General features: G+C 43.9%; 1 protein-coding gene across 2 annotated transcripts in view; it reads right to left on the bottom strand.

Moving 5' to 3' along the window:
- The window catches only part of ADAMTSL3 (ADAMTS like 3), a 266,235-nt gene that overhangs the window by 12,768 nt on the left and 236,242 nt on the right, over window positions 1–17,225 (bottom strand). For both annotated transcript variants that reach the window (XM_060282650.2, XM_060282648.2), the window contains exons 24-26: window positions 3,730–3,912; window positions 3,205–3,324; window positions 2,580–2,792 (exon numbers count right to left, since the gene is read on the bottom strand). In XM_060282650.2, coding sequence (XP_060138633.2) covers window positions 2,580–2,792; window positions 3,205–3,324; window positions 3,730–3,912 — 516 coding nt within the window. The remainder of the gene's footprint in view (window positions 1–2,579; window positions 2,793–3,204; window positions 3,325–3,729; window positions 3,913–17,225) is intronic.

Raw genomic sequence — 17,225 nt, 5'->3', positions numbered from 1 at the left:
CAGGGAAAATACACTTTGTGGTTTCCTGCCCAACTCCCTCTCCTTGCGAAATAGCCATGAAATTAGCTTCCACCATAGAGGCTTAGAATGCGAAACCATCCTTGTAAATATGAAGAAAGTGTAAGCAAAGACTTTACTAATGGAACCTCTGTGTGTTTTATTTACCCTTTTAAGTGTTGCCGCTGATGTGAGAATGAGACGGGATGGGTGGTGGTGGTGGGATTGGATAGCTTCAGCTTTCAAGCTTTTAACTCTGCTATAAACTATCAACCAATCTTTTTTTTTAAAAAAAAAAAACCTAGAACGCTTTGGGATATAAGGATCTGTCTTAGATTGAGTCAGGACAACAGTCTCCCAAGCCCAGGTCCATCTTCTCTATAAACAGCTGTCCAAGTTATCAGATGCAGGTCCTCCAAGGTCTTTTCTACCCTTGCCAGATGAGGTCCTCCTTCGTAGACATGCCAAGAACTGAACTCATAATCTTTCCATTCAAAGATGGCATTTAACCTACTACTAAAGCAGTGCCCCTGAAGACGCCCTAAAAAGTGGGCAGGAACCTTCACTGAACAGACACCTTCAGAGAACATTAGTGTGATCTAATGGCCAAACTAGATCCATGAATTTCAACTTTCTTTCTTTCCATGTGGAGCACCTCAATCGTTCCACACAGCCAAAACATGGGTTTAGACGAGCAACATTTGTGGCAATGGGACCCTGTAGCATGTTGGGGGGGGGTGCATGGGGGTGTTGTCCTGCCACCCTTTTGCTGTCCTGGACAGCTAAGGATGTAAACAGCTGTTCTCTTCCATTCTGTATCCATCGTTTGCTGCAGTTTGCCTTCTGCCATAAGCTACGTGATTTGCAGTGCATTTTTTCTGGGGGGAAGCATACCCCTTAACATTTTGTGAATCTAAGTTTGGCCTCATTGGGGGGGGGCAGTTTTTCATTATGAGTAGGAAAATGTCTCTCTGTCTGCTGTGGCAAAATTTCTTAAACTTGTGCAATTTACGTAATTAATTGCATAAATCACACTGGCATTATGTTATTCTATTTCATTCATTTCAGTGCAAAGGAAACACAAAGCAAATGGAGGGCGCACAATCAATTATATATCATTTGCAGGCTGGTATCAATGAAGAAAAGCGATTCCCATTCCAGAAGGGGGGCAGAAAAGCAAACATGGGCAATTTCTGCTCCCATTTCTTATTTTGTTGAAATTCTCTGACACCCCTATGTATCACATACATCTCCCCTACTGGAGCATAACCAGCTAGCATCATTACATTACTGTTTTAATTTTTAAAAAATCTGGATTAGTTTAATAACTGTCTACTAAAACAAAAACATTGCTCCCCTATTAATTCTGTGCATTAGGGAGTGGCAGTCTCCAGCAAAAAGCCCCTTTAAAAAAAACTGGGTTACATTTCCAAATGATCCCACCCTGCCCCCTTTCAGGCATAATTTAGAAGATGAAGTACTATGCAATGTTGACAGATTTCTATGCAAGCACAGAAGTCGCAAGGTTGCTTTTTCTTTTTCTTTTTTTGGTGAGGGGGGTGGGTAGTTGGTCCCGTAACATCCAAGAATAATTGATCGCTCCCAGCTGTGTCCACAGTCTCATTCCCGCAGCACATAATGAATTCTTTAACTTATTGGGTTTTCAGTGATTCCTTATTACTTCTGGCTTTCTTAAAATAATACCAAATAACCCTTTTCAAAGCAGAAATGGTTAAAATTTACTGAGTGCAAGTGTGATTGAAATATTGTATTATATTTATTTTGCCATGAAGATACAGCATAGGAGTTCTCTCCAAACACCCACTGTGCTGCAAAAACCACCCCGCAGCAATATTTCAGACATGTAAGGTGCTCAAATAATGAATCTCCATGACACCATGCATGGTCTCAAGACAGCCAATGCCCAAGATTGGGAAAGAATGGGTTTTTCAGATAGTATCAGCTGCCGTCGCCTCATAAAAGAATTCAAGGAGTGTACTACATGTTACTATTGTTTAAATGCAGACATTTTGGACTATAAATCCCATCAGCCTTAGCCAGCAAGGCCACCGGTCAGGCAGGATTGGAGTTGTAGTCCAGGGACATCTGGAGAGCACAAAGTTGAAGAAGGCTGGTATCCCTTTACAGTAAATACAATCCAGTTTAATGATGGGGGAAGCAGACACTCCTAGCCTAACAAGATCATTCCACAGAGGCTGGTCATAATGAAGCGATTAGGAGAGAATGCGACAGAGTGAAGCCAGTCTCAATGGCAGCCCCGTCTTCTGTTTTGCCCTAACCAGGGACAGCCATTGTGGTGTCCTCCAGGTGTTGCTGGACGACAGTTCCCATCATTCCTGACCATTGGTCATGGCGGCTGGGGATAGAGGGATTTGGAGTCCAACATCTGGAACACATCAGGTTAGCTGCCTCTACCCTAAGCTATAACACTAGGGAAGTCTCAAAATGCTTACAGCTGATTCTTGTTGCCTTATGTTGTAATTTGGTACAAACAATAAACATTGCTTAAATAAGGAAATATAATGAAACTTAATAATTGGGCCATGGAATCTTCAACAAACCTTCCTTCTTGACATTTACCCAGACAGACAATGGCTTGGAACTCGATGACGTCCAACATCTGTATTGTCCACCAAGCTGCTCAGAGATAACGTTCACCTCTAGGATACGTCCCCCAACCAGGCTCCTGTGATCAAAGCCTTTCATTTCTTCAATTGGTTGATTTTTGAAGAACCAGCGAATTGTGTTCTTCCTACTGGGATGCACAGGACAACCTAGAAAGCAAGGGCACCGTTAGCCTATTTTCCTAAGAGATTTGGATTTCTTTAAAAAACAGTCTATCAGGCACCCCCAAACTTCGGCCCTCCATATGTTTCGGACTACAATCCCCATCATCCCTGACCACTGGTCCTGTTAGCTAGGGTTCATGGGAGTTGTAGGCCGAAACATCTGGAGGGCCGCAGTTTGGGGATGCCTGGCCTATGAAGTTACATTTCCCAGTTAGTCTCATGTGCACTATTTTGGGAGGCTAAAGTTTCCCACTCAACCAACCACTTTGTTTTAGACCACATGCTCATATTCTTCCTCGTCATCCAAGCCCATCACAGAAAGTAGGGACAACCTGGCCCTGTTGCCCCAAATGGACACCCCGCTTCCAACACCAACCAATATATTTGGGAGTCATACCTATCCGTAACAGCTCCCCAGGTATCACACTAATGTTGGTACCAATCCCAGATGCCATGAGGACACGCTTTCTCCTACTGTTGCCGTATGATCCATTGTTAGGCTTCTGAGATCTTCGTTCTGAGAGGAAAGAGGGGTGGGGCGAAAGCATTACTTCCTGGTGCATCTCAGGAATAAGTGTTGTGGATGATTTGGTAAAGCACACTGGTGTTTCCATAGGAATGGTGCAGTGAACTGGATCTGCCTGTTGTGATTAGAGGGTAGAGTGCATAAGAACACAAGAGGCGCTCTGCTGGATCAGGCCAATGGCTCATCTAGCCCAGCCCTGTCTTCTTCATTTTCCTCAGTAAAAGGTAGTTAGGATTTCTTTTTCTCTCTGGGTTTCATCTGCATTATTTTAAGTGACTTTGCTAACAGGGACAGCACAAGCACAGAGGAGAAAGCAGAAGTATGGTTCAGGCAGAGAGTCACTGGCAGCGGCCTGATGGCACTTCTTGGTACCACTGGGCCTGATTTTGTACTTACCAGCCAATTGGAGAACAGTTGTGGCTATGGCTTGTCCAAGAGCATTGGAGGCTGTGCAAGTGTAGATTCCAGCATCTTCATGTGAAACGTTCCTAAGGATTAAGGACCCATTTGCAACTGAGAACACTTGAGTTCTTGGGAAGTTTTCGTTCTTAAACCAAGTAACCTCAGGTTGGGGAAGACCTGTGGCGGGGGGGGGAGGGGGGAAATAATAGCATACCAAAACTTATTAAGCTTTTATTGCTCTAGTTTTGCTAAAAAGTGCAAAAAATACTATGAAATTGGGGGAAACATTTAAAGACTGTGAACCCAGATGAATAATTTTTGATTATTTATTTGCTACGCAGTTTCACTAGTATTTGCAATTTGACTACTACCAAAGCCTTTCTAAATTCAAGGAATGAAGTGGGACATAGATTATAATTTCAAACACAAGCTGGCACTCATTGGTCCGGTTCGCATGTAACAGTAAGCCAAACACCATGGCTGTATATGCACCACACATTTAAAGCACGTGACTTCCCCCCAAAGAATCCTGGGAACTCTGGTTTACCCCTCACATGATCTGTTGGGAGGAAATCATGAGCGCTGGTTCTTCCTTAATGTTAAGCTAGCGCACTGGTCTCTTGCCCCCAATATGACACAGGGAGGGGACCAGGCTTTCCGTTTACATGTGAAGTTGTCCTGCTGTTATGAGGAAAGAGCATCTTCAACTCTTTTTTTTAAAATTACCTTTCCATTATAGATCAGCACAAAACTGTTCTAAACAATTCTGTTAAGTGTCTTCCACAAAGAGGCTCAGGGATTCAGATGTGCTCCTGTGCCCATTTTGCATGCAAGGACATTGTATGCAGCATACACACTCAGAAATAAATGTTTTACAACTTCCCATAACCCTCCAAGAGACAGGAAGCTCGACAGAACTTTTTGCAGCTCAATTTCTTTGTGAGAAGGAGAAAGAATGCGTAACATTTTAATATCAATTGTTCTTACATACACTGTTTGAGCACAGGGGAGCAGGCAGGCCCGGCTCGCCCATTGACTCTAGTGGCACAATGCACCACGGTGCCTGGGCGATCAGGGGGCACTGAGGGGCGCTGAGGGACGCCCCAGCAAGTGGGGGAGCTTCGCGGCGGCCTCCCTTTTCCCTCCACCAGCCGCGCCGCGAGAGCAGGGAGGGATACGAGTGGAACAGGGGCACTAGGACCCTGTTCCGCTCTGCAGCGCCAGGGTCATCCCTCACCCCGGCGCTGCGTTTCATTGGTGGAGGTGATGCCACATGGCGGCACCTCTACCAATGAAACGCAGCGCCCTGTTGGTGGGAAGGAACCCGGTGTGGCCTGGCCTGCCCAGGCACCCCGCTCCGCTGGGAGAAGGGAGGAAGGTCATGCGGAGCAGCGGCGCCCCCTCCCCCACTCAATCCGGCGGCATCGGACAGGCAGGCGGCCTCCGGCACAGCGCGGCCCTGCTGTGAGGTGCGGGGGCCGCCGTGAGGCTCCCACCGCCCGGCATGCCAGGTAAGAGTTTTCCCTTTTTTTTTAAAGAGGGGGGTGCCCGAGGGATCCCTGCACCAGGGCGCCCGATGACCTTAAGACGGCCCTAGGAGCAGGCAAACCCCATCACAGAAAGTAGGGGCAACAATAGGACATTTCTGGCCATTCTTCATGAGCTCCTAGGCAGCCCCCACTGTTGGGAGGACAGAGCTATGGGTGCCCTCTCCAGAGCCCCCAAAACTGCCCTTGGGTGTGGTGGTGGAGGATGTTTTGACAGCCAGATTCAGCCACCAGCCCAGTTGGCTTCTATACATGGAATCAAGGGGTGTCCTCTCATCCTTTGCCTCGGGCTGCAAAATGTCTTGGACTGGTCCTGATACCCAGTAAGATCAAAGCCTGGTCGCCACTAGCCGACAATGCTCCTTCAAGCACCTGCGCCTTTAAAGAAACGTCTATTAGATAGTTACCTAAACGAAAGCCTAGCGACGTCACCATCAGTCAACATGGAACAGCAGCGTTCTGATTCCACTGTCCAGCATACCATGTATCCAGCGGCAGCTGGTGGGGTTGCATGGGTGGGGATCGTCTTGCTCTCCTGCTTCCCCAGTGCTGCATGTCGCTGCTGCTTAGCAAGAGGGGGAGACATACGAGAACTTGGTGTGGGGACCAATCTGGTGCTCCCGCCGCTGTGTCCGCACTGCCCCTTCCCTTCTTGGTAAGCGACAGCGTCTTGTGGCATTCAGAAGACGGGAGAGCAAAACAGCCCCACCAGCCACCATTGCATATATCCACTGGCTAAGGAACAGGAATATTTTGTAGAGGTGCATTGTAAACTGCCTGAGGTTGAGTCAGTATACTTGTTCATCTAGATCAGCTGCTCTGAGCTATAGAAGCTCTTAGGCCAAGGACTTTTGCATTCCCTGCTGCCATGGTCCCTTTTAACTGTGGCCGAACCAGGGACCCCCTACCTGCAAACATGCGCTCTAGCAACCCTGAGCTCTGTTCCCGCTCCAGGAAACCTAATTATTAAGCCAGGCTTGAACACTCTTTTTTTTTTTTACAGGTCGTTTTGCAAAATTGCTTTTTGGGCAATTTCTCCATGATCCTTGAGAGAGGAAGTTTAGCATCTAAGTCAGAAGCTTAGCACTTTTCTGTCCACACCTCAGGTTTTCTTCTCAGTATAATGTAAACCAGACTTTTTTTTTTTTGAGCTTGCTATTTTTATGGAAAATAAAAGTGTCTATCAAAAAAAGCCATCAGAGAAGCGATCAACTCTAACAGGGTTGCCAAACAAGTTAACTTAAGCAATTACTGTCTTCAACTCTAAAATCTGCTTTCCATGATTCTGTGTTTTTTTTTCTTTGAAAGAAAAAGAAGTCAATGAATTATTTAAAAGGACAAGTGATTTAAATGGCAGGTAGTATAAATGTTGCTGAGAAACAGCTTAGCCCTACTCGGAGAAGACCTCTTGGAAAAAAAGAAGAGATTTTGTTTCAGGCCTGAGCCCCTTTTGCGGTTGCAGTCCAAATACATTCGGCCAGCGGTTTGGCACCCTCTCATAACTTTCTCAGTTAAGAGTTAAAATTCCTTATACATGCTGCCTTTTCCAAAGTTGCTCAGGAAGTGCTGCTCACACTACAGAAAGGCTAAGGAAGCAACACACCTAAAGCCACAGCTAAAGTAAAAATAAGACAAGAATCAACAGCACAATAAACGCTACAATCCTGTTACAGATTTTATACCTTTATGTCCAGTGACTTTGGGTACGTACACACCACACATTTAAAGCACGTGACCTCCCTCAAAGAAACCTGTAGTTTAAGGACGATGGGAATTACAGCTCTGTGAAGGGTAAACTACAGTTCCCAAGGTCCTTGGGGGGGGGGGAAGCGATATGTACTCAGCAGCTGGTCAGCATAACAGTCTTGGACCCCAATCCTGAGCCTCCTTTGGGATTGGGGTGAGGAGAAGGGATGCTTGAAGGATCTGAAATGTGGGAGTTCTAGCAATGGCTGACTTGCTGTGCACTTCCTGAACTAGAAGGTAGTTATCCACCAGCTTTCACACTTCCCCAATGTCTTGACACAATTCTTAGCTGGCTAGTTCAAGTCCAGTTACCACAAGAAAGACGGGAGCAGCAACAAGAGCCTTGAAGTCGCCAGTCTACAGGAGGCACCTAGAAAGCAGAGTGGACACAGATTGCCTGCACGCTGCTTTTTGCACTAAAGTGAGAGTGCGAGTCGAGGACCCGCCACCCGCTTAGAGATAAATAAGACACAAGGACACATGTGTTTTAGGTTAATGGGCTAAATAAGGCCACAACTTTATTGGTTACAGCATGTGAGTGGTATTGGCTTAGGCATTGGATCAAACAATCTATACATGACTCCACCCTGCTCAGCGGAGAGTTATTTGAGGGTTAACAACCAGTGGGAGGGGCTTGATGATGCAAATACAACTGGAAACTTCCCCTGACGTCACCGGGGGTTGTGGCATGGCCCTAGCACCAACAGGGCATCAGACAGGATCCATGACCACCGGATCCCTTCCAATCCCTAACCACCAATACCAAAAAAGTTGTTGCCATTTGCTACGAGGTAGGTGAAAAACCAAGAGGCCAATTTGCCAAATGGATAAAAATTCTTACCAGGCCCCCTGGGCAACCAAAGCAACCGACCAAAGTCCATAGCAAGATCAAAGCATAGATATGACCTAAAGGGAGGGTGGGCAGGTGATCTGACGAATTCAGGAAACAGAATGGGGGCACAGCGCTACTGCGGCCGCTTAAATGCGGCTAAACCCAGCCCTAGCTGACGCAGGGAGCTGAATTCGCCTCCCTGCTGACGCGGGTACCGGCTCCTGCTCACAACTCCTCCCCTCTGGTAGGAAGAGAGGTCTTATTGTATTTCTATTTAAATTACAATAATTATTTCTAAATCTGTGCTTATACATATAAATCAATATGCAATTTTTATGCAAATTTGTGTCCTTTTTTTGGTCCTCTTGCCTAGTCCTCCTTTTTTTGGGGGGGGGGGTTGACAAGTTGCTGCCACCCTATTTGTTAACATTATTTTATAATTAGGGTGCACATTTTCAAGCACGTGCAACTCTAAGGGCTGTACCCAATATTCTCTGTGCCCTGGAGTGAAGGCTCTTGTGCTAGCAGATAGGTGAATTTTACTGCTGTGCAGCAGAGGAATGAAGTAGCTGCACTAGTGTGACCGTGTTGCACAACAGATTGCACAGTCTATCATGCAAAGAAGTTGCCTGCAACCTGCTTATGCAGTCTCACGCCCAACAACGTCCCACTGTCACAAAACATTTCGCCAGTGGAAGTATACCACTAAGAAGCTTAGCACTACATTGGATAAAACCACCATGGTATATCTGAACAGTCCTGCTTCCTCTCCGGTGTCAAATAAAAAAATAAAATACTTTATTCGACCAATAGTCAGAAAGAAAGAAAAAAATTCTCAGTACAAATATAAAATATAAAAATATAAAACTGAAGGCATCAGAGGGATACATAAATGAAGTATGACCGCGCTACTGAACCTCCTACAGGTAACCCACATCAAGGCATTCGATTATATGTTTCCGACACTTGAGCGCCAGAAAGAGGAATTTAGCCACGGAGAAGGTTATTTTCCCAGTGGGCTTGTTTAGCAAATATGCTGCCTGCCGTTCTCTTAGTCGGGAGCTAAACTGAGATAAATATGGGGCTATAAGATATTGCCTTAAATCATTATAAAAGGGACAACTCAGTAAAATGTGTTCTGTGGATTCTACCTCACCCAAGGCACAATGGCACATTCTCTGACCGTATGGGACTCCTCCAAATCTTCCCCTCAAAACCGCCGAATCAAGAACATTCAGTCTGGCCGCAGTAAGTAGTCTGCGGTATTCCACGTAGTGGATATCCGCCAGGTAACGGGCTGGTGCAGCCCGATACACCTGCTCCCCTAAAAACATCCCAGATTTCACGCGGGCTATGTCCTCCTGTCTGGCGATATCCCCCAATCTCTGAGCGATCACCGCTTTAGCGCAGCTATACGTCATGGACTCAATATAAAGGGAGGACAGACCGCACTTCTGCACTTCCTCTACCACTTCCCCTTCCCATGGAGATTTAACATTATCCCTCAGAATCAGGGGGGCCAAACCCACCGGACTGAAACATAGTTTGAGCCATAGCCATAATTTTGCTTTCAGGGCCACATACATAAAGGCTTGGCAACCGCTCTCCAATCTCATGATCGCACCCGCAACAGAAGGGGGGATCCTGAGAATGGCCTGGAGGAATTGTGATTGGATAGATTCCAATCTTACAAAGTCCCTACGCGAACCCAAGGCAATGCCCACCAGAAGTAGTGGGAGAACTTTCATTTTAAAGAGTCGCAGGGCAACTTCCACTGTTTGTGCCTGTTTCTTGGAATACAGGGATCTAATCAACAGAGCTGCTTTAGAAGCATTTGTGGCTATGTATTCTCTGTGTGCCAAGAAGTGTCTGTTTCTACCTTGATTCTAGGATTACCTCTGAAAAACTTGAAATTAAATTTCGAATCAAAATTTCCCATTGTAATTGCAGCCAGTATTCAGCCGTCTTTTCTTCCACACTGCCCCAGATCAAATTTGCTAGACATGTCTCTACCCTAACCCCTCCTCTCTCCCATCTGATGATTTGCTTTTCAGAGTGCCTGTTCCACAGAAGTGCAATTTAGCTTTGAAACCACAAGGCCCGTTTACTGCTAACTATGTGAGATATTGTTTGCATTTACTGCTGCCTACTGAACTAGACCATCAGCCGACTGGGTTTTGTTCATTTCTCCTGTGAGGTTTCCTACAGTAATGATGAAAGCAAATGAATCTGCTGCATAGCAGAGAGTTGCCAAGTGGGGGAGAAACCAAGAAAGGCTCTTTTTTCCATGAAATAATAACTGGGGTGAGAGCAAGCCAGAAGTGTACAAGATGCTGGAAGTACAAGTAGGGGTGGGAAACCCTGTCAGTTTTGGTTTCTCTCTGATCTTAATCTTTCAGTTCTCTAAATTTTCACACCAGTTTGCAATGATGATTAAGACAATGATGATGATGATGATAATAATAATAATAATAGCTCATTAAAATTCATCAGAATTTTAGTCCAAATTTCTCCTTACACGTTTATATGCAATTTTGTCTAATAGATACATCCTTTTGCAAAACAATTCCCCATCAATCTTATGCATTTTTGTATGTTAATTACACCAGCAAATACATTTCTATGCACGCTTTACCCCAGTATATGTGTTTTTACATACATTACTGGGCTTGCATTGCAAAATTCAGTGAAGTGGAAATCCACCCCCCCCCCAAAAAAAAACCGATGTGGAAATTTGGAGAACCAAATTTAAGACTGGATAAACTAAGAAATCGGGAGAATAAAAAACTGGCAGATTCACTCACTCCTAGTCATGAAGCTTGAATCTGGTGAATCTTGAGCCAGTCACTGTCTCTTAGTCTAACTTACCTCACATAACTGTGAGGATAGAATTAGAAAGGGGGGAGGGGAGAGAACGCTGCACGTCTCCTTGAACTCTTTTGAGGAAAACTGGGATAGAAATAGCTGTGCAGAGTTGAATAAGAGCCCCTTCCCATTTCATTGTTGTGGCTGCTTGTTCTCTTGACCTCTTTCCTTTTGGGCCAATCTGCATGCCAGAGGAGAGACTTCTGAAGAAGACATTCAGAGTAAAAAAACGAAAACAGCCAGGATAGTTTCCCCTTGTGTGGTTGGCAAATCGGGTCTTCCCTCACAAGAGGGCACCTCTCCCTATATTTATCTCCCCCCCCCAATAATAATTATTCATTTTCAAACATAACAAGTTACAAAAATTCACCAAAACAAAAAGACCAAAAAAAAAAATCAAGAATAAAAACATAAAAAAGAAAAACATATCATTTCTAACATTTTAATTAACATTGTAGACTTCCTTGATTCCCCTCGCACTGGGTCCATTTTTAACTCCAAATTAAGCAATTTTCATTTATTATCTTAAATTATGCTAACACATTTTTTCATTATCTCACAACTATTTCATCTTAATCCAAATCCAAATGTATTTTCCCATCTATCTATCCTCTATTTCTCCCCTTATGCCTCAAATTTATACCCCAAAATTTTCCATACATTCAAATATTATTTCTTTCATCATAGTAACATTTAAACACTTAAATCTAATTCAGCCCCCCCCCTTTCCCTGGACTCAGGGTCTCCCAGATGAATCAGCCAGTTCCATAGGTCATTCCAGTTTTGGGCCATCTTGATCAGTCAGAAAATAACATCCATTATTACTCCTCACCCCACTCCTCCTCTTTCACCACCTATCCACCACTCTCCCTTCTTCGCCCCCTGCTGCCTCCCCAATTTCCTAGCTGTTGCGCAATACCACCCAACTACATTTCCACTTTTCAGCCCTGACTCAATTTTGGTTCCCCTTAAGTTCTGGCCCCAGTATGGATCCTGTCCTCCCTCTCTCGCTGGGAGGGAATTATTCCATGCTGGTTCTTCTTTGAAGGCTCTTTGAATCAAGCATGAGTCCTGCCCCCCCCCCTCACTCACGCCTGCCGCGTAGCAAATCATTACAACTTGTAAGGTTGTGGATAGGTTCTGGTTCAGGTGGATAGGGGTGGCATGATGCCTAGCCATCCCTATGCATTGGGTATTCCTTTAAGAAGGAATCCATGGACTCATGGCTGGTCTTCCCTGTACAGGGTTGTGCCCTGAGCCTGAGTTCAGGGCTCATCTGGGTGGAGGCGTGGCAGACCCCCCTGCCTGCCTCTGTCCCAGGTGTTCACCCAAGGCTGACTTAAGGTTGGTGCCCAGGGTCAGCGCTGCCTGCAATGGTGCAGGTAGCTAGTCGAACCAGAGCCTATGCAACCACTCACTTGATTGTAATCAATAAAGTCGTGGCCTAAATTCTGCCAAAAACCAAACCAAAAATTTGAGTCTCGTCTGAATTTATTTCTGGGGGTGGTTAAAAGGTCTCCACATGCAACTGCACACTCAGTTGTTGTTTAGTCGTTTAGTCGTGTCCGACTCTTCGTGACCCCATGGACCATAGCACGCCAGGCACTCCTGTCTTGCACTGCCTCCCGCAGTTTGGTCAAACTCATGTTCGTAGCTTCGAGAACACTGTCCAACCATCTCGTCCTCTGTCATCCCCTTTTCCTAGTGCCCTCAATCTTTCCCAACATCAGGGTCTTTTCCAAGGATTCTTCTCTTCTCATGAGGTGGCCAAAGTATTGGAGCCTCAGCTTCAGGATCTGTCCTTCCAGTGAGCACTCAGGGCTGATTTCCTTAAGAATGGATAGGTTTGATCTTCTTGCAGTCCATGGGACTCCCAAGAGTCTCCTCCAGCACCATAATTCAAAAGCATTAATTCTTTGGCAATCAGCCTTCTTTATGGTCCAGCTCTCACTTCCATACATCACTACTGGGAAAACCATAGCTTTAACTATACGGACCTTTGTAGGCAAAGTGATGTCTCTGCTTTTTAAGATGCTGTCTAGGTTTGTCATTGCTTTTCTCCCAAGAAGCAGGCGTCTTTTAATTTCGTGACTGTTGTCACCATCTGCAGTGATCGAAACTCCATGGACAAAGACAACAGGCACACTCAGTACTGAGATTTAATGGTTTTCCTTATCCCCACAATCTTGACAGCAGGGTTCATAATAGATAAAACCCTGACCCTGGAAAGAGAAGAGTGGGGGCAACTAGCTAAGTGCCCTACTTTGGAACAAATTTATTTTGTAGTGTTAATGCAGATATCATTTGCTAATAAATATCAAAGTGTGTAACAACATTTCTCAGTTCTAAACATTCCTACTTGAAGTTTCCTTTGTTTTCATTACATGTCGACTGATAGGCTGCAATCCTGCACAGGTCTACACAGACGTAAATCCCATTGGTTTCATCAGGACTAACTAACTCGTAAGTGCATGCAGAACTGGAGTCTCACAGCTCTACCTAGAAAAAAGATTTTCTACCTTAAAAATGCCAAAAAAAAAGCACAGAGGCTGCATGTAGACAGAAACCTGCCTTTATTTTATTTCTTCCAGAAACGTGCATTGCAGGGAGCCCATAAAAGGAATGGTGTTTGAAAACAAATTTCCTCCAATCGTAAAAGCACAGTAAAATATTACACACTGAACATTTTTAGGCTTACTAATTATTCTTAAAGCTTTGACTTCACAACCCCCTGAAAAAAAACAAAACCCTGTTGATGTTTGTAGGATTTTATAAAATGTTTTATACTTTCCATCCAGGAGCAACTCCAAGCCAAGTCAAAACCAGTGGCATCAACAGAGAGAATATTATTTTGTAAAAGCCTATATTTGGTCCTTAATTGCACTTATTTTTTGGAAGCCTGACCTGATATTCTTCTCATGGAAATATCTTGATCATACTAAATAGTAGAAGGTAGTATACAGAAGGTCCTGAAAGTAAACTAGTTGGTTTCTGTGGGAAGGAATCTTTGTGGATTATGGTCTAAAATCAGGAGAAGCAGAAATGAAATCTGGGAAACCTTCATGAAATGTCAGTGTTTGAGAACTCTAAAGGTGTTTAGAGGAGTTACGTATGTGCACAACTGAATATTAATGCATTTCCTCCTTTTTTGACCAGTAGGTGGCACACCATACATTATAATATAATATATTATAATGCATTGTAATATAATATAATTCCAATTTTCCACATTAAGAACGTAAGAAATGGCTGTTGGATCAGGCCAATGTATGTCCAGAATTTTAAAAAAGCTCAAGAATACTTTTTTTTTTGCACCAAGATTTCAAGAAAGAAAGAAAGAAAGAAAGAAAGCTCAACAGTGCAAAACTAATAAAAGCTCAACCAATAACCAACAACAACAATCTACCATGTTACCTCCTACTTGCATTTTCTCTAAATTAAAAAGTTCCAAATGCTGTAACCTTTCTTCATAGGGTAGTCATTCCACCCCCTTTACCATTTTGACGCCCCTTTTCTGAACCTTTTCCAGTTCTACAATATCCTTTTTGAGGTGAAGAAACCAAAACAATTATTTCAATTTTATTCAATTTAAAGCTTCTCACTAGTTTTCTAGTTTTACCCTCTATTTCAGAGTTTAGCTTTTCCCACACCTCCAATTCTAACATCAATTGTAAAAAAACAAAAGAAAAGAACACTCATGGATTTTTTTAATTACACACACACACACACACACACACAGAGAGAGAGAGAGAGAGAGAGAGAGAGAGAGAGAGAGAGAGAGAGAGACTAAAAAACATTTGGATTCAATGGTAGAACAAGAGATCTCCTAACATTTATTTTGAGTGTCATCGAAGCATGTTTACATAGCTGCCAAGTTCTCCCTTTTTTTAAGGGAAATTCCCTTATGCTGAATAGGTTTACTCGCGAGAAAAGGGAAAACTTGGCAGCTATGTGTTTACTGGTTATCTTATCTGTTATGGCCACAGGTCACTTTAAGACTGCTTACTATAACTAGTAGCAAAGCCTTTATTGTAAACTATAATGGAAATTTTTCATTTCAATGCATTAATAGAAATATTATTTTTTAAAAAATCCTGAGGAAAAGCCCCACATTAAGTGGAACATTTTGGGGCAATTATGGCATTGTAAGAAATTATTTAGTTGACCATGTGCAAGTTTATGAGATGGAAGGTTGCAGCTGATGACTGATCCGAGACAGTGCAACTACTTCTTCAAAACAAAGCATTCATTTGAAATTAATAATCTTAGCAAATGAACAGTAGGGGGTGCCGTTGTGAAAGTCCGCCAATCCTCCCATGTGCAGCTCAAGAAACGATGTGGGAAGAGATAATTAAACCAAACATCTGTAGCTGATGTGTGGCAAGTTCTCCTCATCACCACTTGGCAGAATGATATGAGCTGTGATCAAAGGTTCGCCTGACTATATGGATGCTCAGAGAGTGGGCTGGGGGCAAAGGAAGGCATGCAAGTGCTTTCCCCCCCCCCAGGAACTGAAGGAGGCATGGCAAGCACCAGAGGGATACTGGGGGGAGGGCAGGTTGAGTGTGAGCATCTGAACATGCCTACAGAGTACAAAGATGAGAAACCTCACTTGGAGGAGTGTGTTTGTCCACCTCGGTGCTGTGCTACTAGCCATTTCCTGTCAATTATAGCATAGTAACTCCAGTCGTTATAAATTAAGAATAGGGTATTGGAAAGGGTGGAAGATGGTGGAATCAGGTACTGCCGTGCTTGACAAGGAGCAAAAAGCTTGGTTGCTGAATATAAGGTGTTTCCACAATATTGGTGAACACAGTCCTATGTAGATGTTACTGTGTTTTGGTGGAATCCAGGGTTTGCCTACACTTTAGGGCTGGTGAGAATGAGAATGTTTTGGTGTTGTATGCATGTCTTTTGCCAACACTCCTCACTCTGCCCCTTTTCTCCCCTCTTCTTGGCCTGCTGCAAGTAGCAAAAGGAAGTCTTCAGTTAACCATAGCTCCCTATTATTGGAAGCTATGGTTACCAGGTTTGGAATAAACCAGGATCTTAAATGCATGGTTTGAAGTTAGACCAACTTCTGGCTTGTTCCAAACCTAGGAACTGCACTTGCCCAGTTGGGACTTAATGGCAACTATGGTTAACTGAAGATTTCTGGAATTAGTCGCTGAATGCTGGGAAAGCAAGCTGTTGAATGAGTTGGCATAAGGTTTGATTCTACCTTGCTCATTAATTATTTTTTATCTTGTTCATTGATCAGAACACACTCCGTGTTGTCCACAGCTCTTGGATGTTACCAGTGGAGAAACTCCCTGGGTGACCTTGGGGCCAGTCACTCTCTCCAAGCAAGCCTTAGCTAGATTGCTAGGTTGTTGTAACGATAATCCTATATAACCCACTCTGAACTCCTTGGAGAAAGGGCAGAGCACAATTGTAATAAATAAATGACACAAGTGGTCTCTACAGTAAACATTGCGCACATGCCAAGCAAATGTTTAATTGCTGATGGGAGTGGGGAAACCTCTGCCAGTGCAAGAATTTAGGAAATGTATCACAGCTTGTGTATTAAAAATGAACAGCGCCCAAATCTGCTGGGAAAACAGTCTTTCCAGCAATTCCCCCCCTTGTTTGCTTTCAGCAGTAATTCTTCAGTTGCCATAATTTATTTCATACACTGAGGAATCTCCCTTCAAAGTGGCCCAAAGAGGTGTGATTAGAGCTGACTTAACAATTATTTAAAAAGCACGAAACATTTAGGAAGCTTGTGAACTGGGAGCGTTGTTAAATTTGGGTGTGCAAACTGTGCTGCTGGACTACAACTCCCAACAACCTTTTAGCAACATGGCCCACAGTAATAGGACAAAAGCCATGTGGCATGGCCTTTCCTGCTACCATTTCCCCCTGCCCCAGTGCTTCCAAAAACATCCCATATTGGAATAACCTGGGTCTATGGGAATAATCTGGCTGATGGATGAAATTCCAGTCATTTCTGGTCAAAAGAAAAGGCTGCTTTTCTCTTAATAGAATAATCTGGATTTTACTTCCTTGGATGTCAGAACTGAAATTAAACTAAAACTTTGTAAATAAAAAAAGAAAGGGGAGCAGAATGAGGGGCAGCGCCAGTCAGTTTTAATATAATGAAGCCCTCAAATAGCATACTCAGCTATTAAAAACATTCTCAAGCAGAAGGCCCTTGGTGCCAAAGGCAAAATGATACCAAGAAGGCTAAGACCGAGAACACTAACAATATTTTAACACTGACTGTGTGACTTAAGGCAGTTGAATCTGAGGTGCAGGTTGTTCCTGCACAAACGGTTGCCAAAGTAGAGCTGGAAAACATGACTTCACCACAGCAATGCCCTTGGTACGGACGGGGAACAACCGAGCTGCATGTCCCAATATCCGTCGGTCTGGCGCCACTATTTTTAAAAGCTATTTGTAGAACTATTTGCATCCATATATTTCTATCGTTATTTTTGGTCTTCTAGATGTAGACTTTC

This window comes from Zootoca vivipara, chromosome 13 (assembly GCF_965207765.1).
Source record: "Zootoca vivipara chromosome 13, rZooViv2.hap1.1, whole genome shotgun sequence".
NCBI classification, from domain to species: domain Eukaryota; kingdom Metazoa; phylum Chordata; class Lepidosauria; order Squamata; family Lacertidae; genus Zootoca; species Zootoca vivipara.
Note: the sequence above shows the minus strand (reverse complement) of the source record. Positions and strands in the feature narration are given on the sequence as shown.